At 37.6% G+C, this 15000-nt stretch overlaps 1 protein-coding gene across 3 annotated transcripts in view; it reads left to right on the plus strand.

Annotated features, from left to right (window-relative positions):
• Window positions 1–4199, plus strand: part of LOC125044020 (formin-binding protein 1 homolog) — a 22083-nt gene extending 17884 nt beyond the window's left edge. For 2 of the 3 annotated variants that reach the window (XM_047640449.1, XM_047640451.1), the window contains exons 7-8: window positions 47–198; window positions 1222–4199. In XM_047640449.1, the coding sequence (XP_047496405.1) occupies window positions 47–198; window positions 1222–1382 (313 nt within the window). In that variant the 3' untranslated portion in view covers window positions 1383–4199. Of the gene's footprint in view, window positions 1–34; window positions 199–1221 lie in introns of all 3 variants that reach the window. The other variant, XM_047640450.1, reaches the window with a different exon arrangement.
• Window positions 4200–15000: the final 10801 nt, after the last annotated feature.

A 15000-nucleotide genomic window follows, 5' to 3' on the forward strand; every position in this document is an offset into this window, starting at 1 on the left:
GCGTGCGCTAACTTGGATCTCCCCACTAATTCAGCTCGTCCCATAGTCCGGAGAGTGGCATTGGGCTCAGCCACAACTCCCTACCCGGCTCCGACACCTACGACCAGCCTGACGGTGCAGATGATGACAATGCTGAGTTTTATGATGCGGAGCCTCTGCCTATCATTGGGACTTGCCGGGCACTCTACACTTTTGATGGTGAGTTAAGGAGCAGTGTCTTTTCTTTTTCATTCTTCTCTTTTCCCTTCTCTTCTCCTCCTCATAAGTAATATTTTACTAAATATATGTAATAGTGAAAGGAGTCATTTTAATGTTTTTAGGAAACAAGTAATTGATGGAAGAAAGATAGAGATTTGCATGTATTCACTTTCAAATTCATCTGTTACACAAGTTTTATTAATTAATTTGCTTTTTTATATTAAAGCTATTTGTGCTTGTATTGGATACCAAAGGTTCTTAATTTCTTTATCAATATATCCCTCTTTAACAGTTAGTCCTTGCTGTCATGCCACTTCACCATGCATCTTCAACAAGATTAAAAATCCATTCAGAAATAAAAGAAAAAATGTATTCCCCCCCCCCCCCCCCTCTATATTTTTTTATTTAGCAAAGAATTTTGCATAAGCAACATTTATATACTTATTAAAAGCATTCCAAATGTTAATGTGAACCTCAAGATTTTTCCTTGTAACCCCCCCACTCCCACCCCCACCCCCCTGCCCATATAAAGGTCATGTTCTCCAGGTGTAAGGGTTTTTGTTATTGATAATGCAGAAGGTACAAGATATCAAGGAAAACCGAATTTTGAAAAGTAAATGTGATAATTGTGTTGTTGTTTTTTTAACTTGCCAATTTATGATATCTTTCAATGAGTTTATTTATTTATTTTATTTATTTATTTATGTATCTTTTGATTGAGGACTGAACCCTTGTTTCTTTCTTAACCAAGATGTTTAAGTTATAAATAAAGTATTATGTAAAGAAGAAAAGGAGAGGGAAATCAGCGTGTTGTTCACTCTCTTTGTATAAGTAATCCTCAGTAAAGTTTATAATTTTATATCATGTTATCATAAGTACAGTTTAGAGGTAGATGCATTTTCTGTCTTATCACTATTTTTTAGAACTAACAGAAGTAGGAGCAACCTCAAATATTGAGATTAGCAATCAAGAGGAATCCTATGATTATCTCCATGATTTGATTCCTTGTGTCCTCCTTTCCAGGGACCAGTGAGGGCAGCATGAGCATGACCGAGGGTGAGGAACTGAACGTGATAGAACTGGACCAGGGTGATGGCTGGACGCGAGTCCGGAGGCTGAGAGTGTTCGAGGAAGGATTTGTGCCTACGACCTATATTGAAATGGCCCTCTATAATAACTGTTGAACATTCCTACTGAATAGTGGTAATGCTTTACATAGTATGGAAGTCATGTATAGCCTACATATGGTAATAAATAATGGTAAGATATCAGAGAAATGGAGCTGATAATTACTGTTTTAAGTACCAGTGACATTATTGGAAACACTGAAGTTATTGCTCTTTAGGAAAATTATCCTCTTTTTATATATACAAATATATATGAATCCTCAGTGTTGGAGCATTGGGAGGGAAGTGATGTGCATTTTTGCCAGCAATTTTCTTCTGCTGGAATGCATCCAGTCACTTCACACTGAATACGAAAATCCTCCCATTTAAATTCAGTGTACTGTTGTTATCTTCCGACATTTTTATTTCAATCTACATATAAATTTTCCCAGAAATATTGATTTTTTTTGTGTAGCCTTCATCAAGATTTTTGATACGTGTGTGTGTGTTTGTGCATATACTCTTTTTTTAATGCTCATTATTACTCTTTTTTAAATAGAGATTCTCTTTGAGTTACTGCATATGGTAATTTGATGGATGTCACAAAAGAAAATATTTGTTTAATGGTATTTTTTATGTTACCTGTTTAGCATGTGTATATTTTACATATGCACCTTTTCTTCCATTGTAAATTTGTAAATGATTGTGAAGGGACAATTAGTTCTACCTTTTGTTTTAACGATTCAACCTTTTTTTCCTCTTTTACTTCACATCAGTCATTTCCCATCAATAGACCAAGGAAGAGCAGTTTATATGATATACTGCACACTTTTTATCAAAGGCAAAGGTGTCGTAATTGAAATGACAGCCAGCTCAGGACTCATGAATTTGAAGATGCAAATTGCATAGTCTCTTCACCAAATTTGTGTCTTGCTGAATGGCTGTTGCATTGCTATGTCATGTCTCATATCACTTGTGTTTGTTTCTCTAAAGATATCATAAAGACAGGGGAAAAAAAACGATTTATGATAATCTGGGCTATAGTTTTCTTGTCCCTTTTTTAAAATGTTTTATGATCAACCTTGTCATACAGTTGCTTAAGCATATAACATATATATTTAATTGTAATGGAAGTATTGCCTGACTGAGAAAGTGCTCAAACATTTTGGTCTTTACTGTGTATGCAAATTACTTCTTCGAAAGAATGTTTCATCTCATTCCAATAACTGATAAATCTTCTCTCTTTCTATTCACATAAACATTATTCTCTTATTTTGTCTACATGTAAAGCATGTGCCATGAATGTGGTGTTGATGTGTGTGATGAATGACTGGGTTATGTATGCATAATGGAGATAAAACCATTTCAATATCAACCTTTTATTTTATTATTTTTTACATTAAGTCCTTTTATAATGATGCATTTTATTACTGGCTGTGCATTTCTAAACAGGTTAAAATCATGCAGGAGAAACTGTATCACTTTCTCCGCTTCATTTTCATGCAATGAAATGGATGTCTGTGTAAGTTTCTCCATTAAGCAATTGATTATGAGTGACCAATGTCTCAAAGAGTTCTTTTCGTGAAGTTAAACTACAGTCATAGATTTATATAGTATTTGTATGACATTGTCTCAGCTGTGCCTGGACTCCTGCAAGCTGACTCCCGGCAGTGATGGAATTACATTGCACTTCTGTGAAGTGCCTTCATATGTGAAGGGTAATACTTTTATATACTTGTGGAGATACTCTTTAAGATACCATTCATCTGATACAGAAAGCTGAAATATCTCCTTTGCACTGGACGCTTTGTGGCCAATACTTGACACATCCCCCCCCTCAAGAAAACCTGTCATTTGCAATGAGTACTACAATGTACAATGTGATCTGAAAACACCTGACTTCACTGTTGCTTAACTGACACAGTAGATATTGGTAGAGACAGGTACATGTGATCATTTTGAAGGGCTCTGTCTAGGAGCCCTTTGGCATATGCATCTGTATTCTCACTATGCAATTGTGAGTGTAAGTGACTGCATGCATGCCAGTGGTAGAGGGTACCAGTGCAAGTGCTTGTATAGATGTGTTTTTTTTTTTTTTTTTTTTTTTTTCTTTCTTTTTTTTATGCTCAGCTATAACTTCAGTATCACAAGTTTTGAACCACAGTGTCCAAAGTAGTGGTTTGATGAGTGAGCTTTAACAGCATGTGTAGGACTGGTGTTGGCCACACGTTCAACTCATTTCATTTGTCTAAAATAGAGTGTGCATTGTGGATACTTTATAATTATCCCTTGTGCTGAACCATGTCATAGTCTGCATCATAGCCTAGAGAGTGACAAGTTGTATCATTCCTCTCTCTCTCTCTTACGTGAACTAAAGTATTTCAATTTTTGGACATCTATATGATATAGGATGTCTTTTCACTTAGCACCTTAAGACAGTCAATTTTATGCTCTGTCAGTCAGAAAGCAGAATGTATAGCTCCACAAGTCAGTCAGTCTAGTGTTGGGCAGGAGCACAGTTGCCCAACAGACACTCCCTGAATCCACAGCTATGTGACAAAGGATGAATACTAAGGACCCTTTATTCTTGTTTCATGGAAACCCTTCTGGCATCCCGTGGTTTATCTGTGGAGTGAAACACCTGTGCAGACCCTATATAACTCTTGTACATTTTATTTGTATTTTGTACATATTTTTGTATTATAGTATGTTTTATAGAACTCATTAAGGAGATGCTTTTTTCATTGTGCTTATCAGGGATTAATTACACAATGATCACAGTGATCATTTAAGGCAAGAGATAACAAATTGCTTGGCTTTTCATGTCAGCCTCGTAGTTACACCCTGGTAAATGATGTATTAATATTATATCTATAATAAAAAAGAATGTCTGTTTATGTTTTGTCTTTTTTACCTTGAAAAACGTAAATGAAACTAGATATAATTGAGGGTATTTAATTTTTTATAATAAATATTACACTTTAGGTTAGATGAAGGACAGTAAAGAAAATGCATTGAGGATGCTCATAAAATTTCGCAAGTTATAAGCTTTATAGGCCTGAACTTAACCAGTTGTCCCACAAAAGAGCATCTGTGGTATGAAGGTTACTTTACCTGTATAAGACTTGATATGATTATAATGGGAACTGAGACTCGAATGGCTACACCTCAAGTGACCTCACATGCTATAATTATTGGTTATAACTCAATTTTACTGCATTTACATATGTTACTGCTTGACTTCCATATTCCTACCATACCATATCATTAGTGTTAAAGTTATTATTCATAAAGTGGTGATGTGGGCTATTATAGTGCTGAATAATGATCAGTAATGCTAATGCTAATTATAAAAGAATATATCAACAACAATAGAAATGATAATAGCAATGACAGTGATGATAATAATCATAATCAAAATGGTACTTCATATTGTGCATTAATTGCGTCAACTACCTTCCCAATCCCTTGCTTCTTGTTGATGTGGGGGGCTTAGAAAATGGGACTGATGCCCAATGTGGAGGATCATCCCTACCTTGGCCCTCAGCCCTCGACTCAACTAATTTTGAATAGTCTTTTCTTCTCCTTTTCTTTTCCTTTTCTTCACCCCCTGTTCTGTCCACTTATCCTAATCGTTAATTCATTTTTGCCCGTTTCGTCAAAATACTTTAGCTTAATGTTCCCTTCTTTAACTTTTTTTTTCCCTTTCTAACAACCTTTACCTTAAACTATATACCCCATCATTCCCTCTTTACCCTTTTTTCACTCTATTAATGTTCAACCTGTAACTTTACTCTAATCATTAACTCATTCCTAACCCTTTTTGCTACTATACTTTACCATAGTGCCACATGACCTTTGATGTCATATAGCACTTCCTTACCTCGGGCTTTGCTATATTTAGAATAGCAGCTAATGGCCTTATATGTTGATGCAGCAGATTTTTTTTTTTTTTAATGAATAAATAAATTCTGTCTATTCCTGCTATATTTTGTTAGTAAATATCGCAGGATGTCTTGATATCTGATGGATTTGAAGATTCAAACTGGTTCTAGAATAAAAAACCTTCATACTTATACTTATTATTTCTATTACTATAGTTATGATGATAATAATAATAATAATGAACAATACTAATATTTGATGATAATAATGATATTATTATTGATGTTACTATTACTTTACTATATTTATTATTATTATCATTATTATTATTATCATCATTATTATTATTATCATTATGATAATAATAATAATAATAATAATGATAATAATGATGATAATTATTATTATTGTTATTATTACCATTATTATTATTATCATCATTATTTTCATTATCATCATTTTCATTATCATCATTATTTTCATTATCATCATTAAGTTCATTATTATCATTATTTTGATTAGCATTATTACTAATATTATTAATATTGATATGGTTATTATCATTATCATATATCATTAATATCATCTATATGGTGAACATAATAAATTGTAATATTTTATTATTTGTGAAGCTTTATTCGAAGGATCATTTGCTGCCTATCAAAATGCATACAATTTGGAATATATTGATCTGGCTGTGACTCTGTGACACTGAGTGTTTATTCGTCTATCTGCCTGTTGATAAATAAAAAAACAACACAGGTAGTACATTTATCATTTATTTTAAAATTCGTTTTTTTTTTTTATTTAAAAATAAATGTAAGTCACGTAAAGAAATTCAAACGATTATTATTTCCCCATCAATCAACGCTACCTTTGATGTTGTTTTTACTACGTTTTTATTGACTTTTGAGCTTGAAAATACGCTTTATACCTTTCTGTATAATCTCATACCATTTTCACTTACGTTTCATTGTAAAATATCTTTTGAATACTCCTTAAATGCCCATATATTGACCAGCTTAATGGAGAGGTTGGCACTCCTGTGTGGGCGGAGCTTAAACCTGAAATCACTTGATATTTGGCAGCAAAAATTTCATGCAAGAAATTGCAGATAAGTACGATGCAGATAGAGCCTTATGTTTTTGTGCCGAAAAATGATTTTGTGAGAAACGGAAATATAGCATGAATGCTAGAAGTCAAACGGAATTGCCGATCCAAATTGCCGAATAAAAACGCGAAAGAAAATTGAAATAACCATTGGCGTGCGTGTAAATGTCTCATTTTTTCACAAGTTTAAGACATTTTTGAAGAATTCCTTTTTCAGTTAAAGATTTCATTATGAAGTCCTTAAATAAGTCAGATAACATACTAAAAAAAAACAACATGTTACTGTAATTGTTTACAATTAGTGCACTTGTTCGTGTTTAATATGTGTTATCTGCCGAGATAACGTCCTTGCTCGAGGTCCTCGGGCGGTAACTGTGCAGACTGCAATATTCCATTTGATTTTTGTAAATGCATCTGGTTGGCCGAGTCGGTAATTGTGTTCAGCAATTTTACAATATCTCTGGAGTAAACGGCATTTTTTTCAGCAATTACATTGTTCCTGTATATAGTCTTTGGGCGTAATTTAGCAACTCTAGAATCAACCGTTGCACACTACTGTTTGGCACCTCAAAACAGATATCTCATGGAAAGATACATTCTGTAAAAAAATATTAAAACGAATACAAGATGGAAGTAAACAAATTTCATGACGCAATTGCTCTTCATGACAAGAGATGCCAGAGGACGGATCGTTCGCGGGGTGAAGACGCCAACTCTGCAAGCTTTTTGGTTCATTGCGAATCGAGTTAATTTACATTCCCTCTTATTGCATTACATCACGATTATTGCTCCTATATAATGAATGCTGTTCATATTTGCTAGAGTCTCAATTCATTAATCTGCTTGCTCTGACCATTCCCACTGTTCAGCACTCACATACTGTCCTTTTTGGGCACCAATTATCGACGACGCGTGGTTCGTTGCTGATGAAATAAATGTTCGGTTATTGTCTCTTTCATTCGTGGTTTAAATAAGTGCTTATTTAAACCTTGTATTTGATAATGACGATATGGCTGACGTAAACATAAACTTCCCGTGCATCCGAGTCGTGACTCCTTCATAAATTACTTGCGACTATGTGTGTGTGTGTGTGTGTGTGTGTGTGTGTGTGTGTGTGTGTGTGTGTGTGTGTGTGTGTGTGTGTGTGTGTGTGTGTGTGTGTGTGTGTGTGTGTGTTTTCTGATCACCATTTATCAATAAAGAACTTGTCACGTTTCTCACGCAGCCACGATACTGTAATTAGAGGTATTTTATTTCTTAAATTTGCAGTTCTTAATTATGCAATATTGTTAAAGAGAAAGAAAGAAAGAAAAAAAAACATTTCACTCTAACAGTCATACCATATTTATTGTAACCACACGCACACGCACACACACACACACACATATATGTATATGTGTATGTATATATATGTTACATATATATGTACATACATATGTAGCATATATATGTGTATATATATACATATATATATGTGTGTGTGTGTATAATCATCATCATCATCATTATCATTATCATTATCATTATCATTATCATTATCATCATCATCATCATCATCATCATCATCATCATCATCACATTATCATCATCATCATCACCATTATCATCAACCTGAACCAATCCGCCGGACGTAGGCCTCTCCCAATCTTTTCCAACTTTGTCTTGCGTTTTTTGTTTCAGTCTTGGCCCCCAAATTTCGTTATTTTGTCACGCCATCTTGTCATTGAAGAGGATCTTAATCTTTTTCTTGTTCATCGTAAGTCCGACTTTTAGACTTTCTCTATTCAGATCGCTTATTAGTTGCTTCATTTCATATGCAGATTCACTGAAGAGAACAATATCATCTGAAAATCTTAGATTGTTTAGGTATCCGTCTCCTATTTTGATACCCTTTCCGATCCATTCTAGTTTCTTGAATATTTCCTCAAGGCAAGCTGTAAACAGTTTTGGTGAGATGGTATCGCCCTGTCCAACAATTTTTTTAATTTGTATTTTATCGGTTTCCGTGTGGAGCTTGATGGTTGCTGTCTCATCTTCGTATATATATTCCAATATTTTACAATATACCTCCTCTACTCCCTGTCTTTGAATAGCTTATAGTACTGCTGGTATTTGTACAAATACCAGCAGTAATGCCTTTCCGTAATCGATGCATGCCATACACAGGGGTTTCCTATTTTCGTTTATTATTTCTCTTACTTGGGTGAACATGTGGATATGGTCTGTTGTTGGGAATCTGTTGAGAGCCTGTTCTCTAGGATGGTTAGAATCCAGACTGTCAGAGATGCGAGTTGTGATGACCTTTGTGAATAGTTTGTAAGTAACTGAAAGGAGGCTTATGGGTCGGTAGTTTTTTTGTTTTTTTTAGATACTTTCTATCCTCATTTTTATGTATCAAAATAATTGTTGCATTTTTCAAGGCTTTCGGAGTTTATCCGTTGAGAAGGCCTTTGTTAAAAAGATTGGCAAGTTTCACTGTTGCAATTTCTCCTGTATCTATTATAAGGTCTATAGTAATTCCGTCTTCACCTGGTGCTTTCCCGCTCTTCATGCCTTTAAGCGCTCTTTTTATTTCTTCTGTTGTGGTGTTAGGCACGTCTCTAGTTATCGCGTTTGCTTGTAAAAGTCTTCCACAACGCTCATGATTGCATTCTTAGTATATGTCACTTCTCCGTCTGGTTTCTTTATTGCATACATTTGATTTCTCCCTATTCTGAGTCTCATTTTGACTGTTTTCATGCTAGTATATATGTATATATATATTTATTTATTTATTTAGTCATATATATAAACATATACATACATATATATATATATATATATATATATATATATATATATATGTATGTGTGTGTGTGTGTGTGTGTGTGTGTGTGTGTGTGTGTGTGTATTATATATATATGCAATACTCTAAAAGCTATTCACATATTCACTGTTTTTATAGTCTCTCATCATTATCTTAACCAAACCAATTCAATATAGCGTCTGATTACAGTCTGTTAGTCTTCCCAACATTAAACAACGACCCCACTAACAAAAAACGCTTGTACAGGTATTTAATCATTCAGTGCTATAAATTCATAAGATGTTGCTTACTTTTATAGCTGTTACTAAAACGCTTCTGAACAAATAACCAGGTGTGAACATTTCCTGATAGTCCAAAATGAGAGAGAAATGGAAAGTGGCAGAGGAGCTGATAAGTGTCATTTCACATCTTGACCGCCGGCAGATTCTCTCTCTTCCGGGAACGCGTCAATTTATTCAAGAACATGTAATAACAAAGTGATAGAGTTAAACACAGAATCAGATATATATAAAAGTATAGGTGGTTTTATCGCGAAACGACTTATCAGTTGCTAATTACATGCAGTGACGACCGCAAATCTTGAAAACTTTCTCATTCTTTTGCGCTGCCGACTTTCCTTGTAAACAAAACAAAATTAACGCGCGCATAGAAGGCGCTGCGCCAAATAAACCAAAACAAATTTACTTCGTGAGGTTGAGCTGGAAACTGTTTTGTCTTGCGGGAGTTTCAAGAAAGTCGCTCTAGATGACACACATACCGCCATGGCCATTAAAGCAGGCCGCGATTTGCTTAACTTTCTCACCAGCCAATGTCAGCCTCGGGGGGTGTGAGGGGGAGGGGGGAAAAGGGAGGGGAGGGGGGTGTATGGATTCGGGAGGAGGGGCGGTCAGGGGGAGGGGTGTGTGTGGATGAAGAGGGTGGTGAGTATTGTGTATGGGGTGTGGGTGGTTAGAGGGGAGGGGGGTGTATATGGGTGGATGGGGTGGAGAGGGACTGTGTATGTGTAGGGAGGTAAAGGGGTATTTATTAGTGAAGAGGTTAGAGAGGGGCATATGAGCCAGGAGGGGCAAGAGTAACGAGGGGTAAGGGTATGCGTAATGGGGTAAGCGAACGCACAGGGGAAGGGGAAAGGAGGGGAGAATGATCGAGGGAAGGGAGGACGACGGAAACAGGGAAGAGTTGTGAAGGGGAAGGATGGAAGAGGAAGAAAGAAGGGAAGGGATTGTGGGAGGGGTAAAGAAGGGAAGAGGGGGAAGGGGAGGGGACGTGTGGGGAGGGGCAGGGGCGGAGATTGATAAGCTGTGAAAATCCGCAGTGAAAATTCTCGAAGCAATATTTCACTTGACTGTGCTGATGCTTGTTTTCGTCGCGAGACTTACAGCTACTAAACTGAATAGAGAAGAAGAGAGAGAAACACACAAAGAGATAGGAATGAAAGAAATAGCAATAGGTAGAGAGACAGACAGGCAAACAGATAAACAGATAGATAGATCGATAGATAGATAGATGTAAAGCCAGATAAACATGAATAAATGGATAAATATATAGATACATAGATGAACATACAAACACACCCTCACACACACACACACACACACACACACACACACACACACACACACACACACACATACATATATATACATATATATAATATATATACATATATATAGGTAGATAGACAGACAGACAGATAGATAGATAGATAGATAGATAGATAGATAGAGAGAGAGAGAGAGAGAGAGAGAGAGAGAGAGAGAGAGAGAGAGAATGAGAGAGTGAACAGGAGACCGGTATATCCACAGATGTACAGTATGCATTGCAAAACATACCCACAAAAACACAACCACAAACCCAAACGCTGCAGTAGGACATTCATGGCTGTACTTTCTGTGTACTTTCTGTGTTCTTCATAGTGCTTAGCTGTCTCCGTTCTTTCGTATAAGAAGACAGACTAGAATTGGGTGAAACATAAAACAGACCGCACATATACCCCTAGTTTATGCAAAGATGTGTTAAATTTCCTTATGAAATGTAAAAAAAAAAAAAAAAAAAAAAAAAAAAAAAAAAAAAAAAAAAAAAAAAAAAACAGCATTTATACTGCTTGATAATAAGAGTAACCAAATAATGAAACGTAATAATGGTAATAGCTCGTTACCACAATGGGAGGAGGTAACTACATACCTGTTATTGTTAACAGAAAATGAGGACTTAATCTCCGGAAATCAAGCAAGTATAAAACGCAAGACATGACGTTACATGATATCAGAGTTGTTAGATAAGGGCGCGTGACTTCGCAAAAGATCTGCTGCGTTGTCATAGATGGGGGTTTCAGTTAACAAAGGGTGAATTCGCAATGTCATTATCTGTACCGCGGTGGAATTCATATGAGTTTTTTATTTTTGATGATGTCGATTAATTTACTCACGTAGCGCTAAAATACTCATCTGCGAAGTAACTCATAATTTGCTCGCATAATGTCGTTTTCTCTCGGTGTTACAAGCTGCCCGCGCGTTTTCGGTCTTTTTGGGTGACGTGCAGAGCGTTTACGGAGTTGGGCTGCAAACTACACCTTTTGCCCTCTTTGCTCTTTATATCTATCAATCTCGACTTCACTCGTTATTTCTCTATAGTTTATCTCGGTTTTCATTCTTTTATCTGTCTATTTTCTATCTCTGTTTTCGCACTTTTTCTCTCTTTGTTCTATCGCTCCTTCTGCGGCTCCATTTTCCCTCCTTCCCTCCCCATAGTTATAACCCCTTTTCTCTCCCACCTCCCAGCTACAAAGTCTTCCCTCCTCCCCTTCCCCCATTCCTCTCCTTCCCCTCTTATTCTATTCCTATCCCTCCTCTGTAAGCCTTCCTCTTTCTCTCCCTTTCTCCCCATTCCTCCCTTACTCTTCTTCCTTCCCTCCCCCTTTTTCCTATTTACACTTCCTCCCCTCTCCCTCTCTGCCTTTCTCTCTCCCGAAGTTTTACTATAACTCCTTTCCCCCCGCTCTTTCTTCCTACCTCTATTCCTTCCACCCTTTCTCCCTCCCTCCCTTTCTCCTTCCATCCAGCTACAACCCCTTTCTTCCCACCCTCCCTCCCTCTCTTCTCCCACCTACAACTCCTTCCCTCTCTCCCTCTCTCGAAACCCTCCCTCCGTCTAAGTACAACCCCTTCCCCTTCTTCCCTCCCTCTCTCCCTCCGTTTAGCTAAAACCCCTTCCCTCCCGCAACTATTTAGGCGCTTCCAGCCCAGCGTAATTTCCCCAACCGCACGCCCGCCGCCCGCACCAAACGGCCGAACCGCATCCGCCCGCAATCTTTTCATTACCTTTCAATGTTCGCGCTTTCGTCGAGGCGGTTGACGTGGAAGGGATGATTGCAGGGAAAACAACACCGGTTTTTTTTTTTTCCTTTAGATAGTTTTTAATAGATATTTTAGATATTTTTTTTTTTTTCCGACATGTAATCTGAGGAAAAAGTGATTATTTTTTCCTTTTACTTCAGGTTTATATGTAGTGCAGGCCTATAAAGAATCTTTGGAGTTAGATTACGTGTATGGTGATGCAGGGAGTGAAATAATTCTTCGGTTGTTGATTTTAGCGTTGCAATATATTCAGGATCATGTGCGCGTTTGCTGTATCGTGACTGAAAATAACGTATCGTGGTTAAGAGAAATTGAGAAACGCAACAGTTACATGATGACAATGAAAAATGTTAGAAATTGGTGAAAATATAACAATAATGATAATAACAAGCATAGTGATAATAGTAATAATAAGGACGATAATATCAATGATAATGATAATAATAATAATAGTAATAATAATAATAATAATAATAATGATAGTAATAATAATAATAATAATAATAATAATAATAATGATATTGATAATTACAACAATTATAATGATGATAATAATGACAATAATAATAATAATATTGATGATAATAATGACAATAATATTAATAATGATGATGATGATGATGATGATAATGATAATGATGATGATGATGATGATTATGATGATGATGATAATAATAAAGATAGTTCATAATGGATATCAATAGCAATACTAACAATAAGGATAATAATGATAATGATGATAATAATTATAGTGATAATAATGATAATGATAATAATATACTCTTTCCTCCTCTTCACCTTCCTTTCACTCCTACTCTTTTACTCCTACTTTCCTCTTCCTCTTTCATCTTCCTCCCATTCCTCCTCACCTACTCTCTCTCCCTTTTCCCCCTTCCTCAAACCCCTCCTCTCCTCGTTCTCTTTCTCCTCCTCCTTTTCTTACTTCCCTCGCCCTTCTCCTCCTCTCCTCTTCCTTCCCTCGTCCTTCTCTTCCTCCTCCTCTTCCTTCTCTTTTGCACCTTTTTCCTCCTCCATCATCATCACCTCGTCCTCCTCGTCCTCCTCCTCGCTCACCTTTTCTCATTTTCCTCCTAAACTTCCTCTTCCTCCTCCTCCTCCTCTTCACTGCCCTTTCTTTTCCTCCTCCTCCTTCTTATTACTTCTCCTTCTTTCGCTTTCTCTTCCTCCTCCTCTTCCTTCTACTCTTCTTCATCTACCTCTTTCTCCTTCATCCTCCCTCATTTTCCGTCCTCTCCTCCTTCCTCTTTCTCCTCCCACTCCTTATATTTTTATCCAGTATTGTTCCTTCTTCTCTCTTCTTTCCCTAGGTTTTATTTTTTTTCCTTATCCTCATCTCCCCGTTCTATTCTTCCCTCTCTTCTCTACTTCCTCCTCTTCTTCGTCTCTACACCGCACCCTCCTTCCTATCCTCCTCTCGCTTTTTCTGAATTATCCCTCTTTCTTCTTCCTTTCTCTCCTCTCTTCTCTCTCTTCTCTCAAACCCTCTTTCTTCTTCCTCTCTCTCCTCTCTTCTCTCTCTTCTCTCAAACCCTCTTTCTTCTCCTTACTCTTCCTCCTTCTGTCTGCCCTTCTTTACCTCTTCATCCATCTCCTTTCTCTTCCTCTTCCCACTCCCTTCTTCTCCTACCTATTCCCTTCGATCTTCCTTCTTCCTCCTCCTCCTCCTCTTCTCTCTTCTACTCCTTCCTCCATCTTTTCCTTTAATTTCCTCCTCTTCCCCTTTCTGTCAATCCTCCGACTCCTCTTCTCCTTCCTTGCTCTTCTAACTTCTTCTTCTTCCTCCCATCCTCCTCCTCTACTCTTCCCTTCCTCCTCCTCTTTCCCTTTCCTGCTCCTATTCTACTCCTCCTCCTCCCTCCTTTCTCCATTCCCCCTTCTCCCCTGCCCATTCCCCTCCTCTTCCTTTCCTTCTTCCTCCTCCTTTCCTCTCTTCCTCCTCTTTAACCCTTCCTCCTCCTATCCTCCACCTCCTTCTCCTTCCTACTCCCGTCCCCACTCCTTCACCTTCCTCCTCCCACTTCTCCTCCTCTCCTCTCCCTCCTTTTCTCCTCCTCCTTCCTCTTCCTCTTCCCATTCTCTTTCCTCCCCTCTCCTCCTTCCGTTTCCTCCTCCCCTCCTCCTCCTCTTTTCTTTTCTTCCTTACCCTTCCTTTCCTCGTCTTCCATCCTTTTCTTCCTCCTACTCCTCCTCTCTTACCTCTTCCTCCTCCTCCTCCTTCCTCTTCCTCTTCCACTTTCCTTCTCCCTCCTCCCATCATTCCATCCACTCCTCTCCTTTCCTTCCCTTCCCCTCTTCCCGTACGTCTTCCTCCCCCCATCCCCCTCCTTCCTTCTTCTTCCTCCCACTCCTCCTCGCCCTTCTTCCTCTTCCCATTCCCCCTTCTCCACTATCCTTCTCCTGCTCGTCCTCCTTCCTCTTCTTCCTCTCACTCCTCCTCGCCTGCTCCTCCTCTCCTGCCCCTTTTCCTCTTCCTCCACCCACTCCTCCTCTGCTTCCCTTCCTCTTCTTCCTTTCCTTC

Source organism: Penaeus chinensis, chromosome 35 (assembly GCF_019202785.1).
Source record: "Penaeus chinensis breed Huanghai No. 1 chromosome 35, ASM1920278v2, whole genome shotgun sequence".
Classification (NCBI taxonomy): domain Eukaryota; kingdom Metazoa; phylum Arthropoda; class Malacostraca; order Decapoda; family Penaeidae; genus Penaeus; species Penaeus chinensis.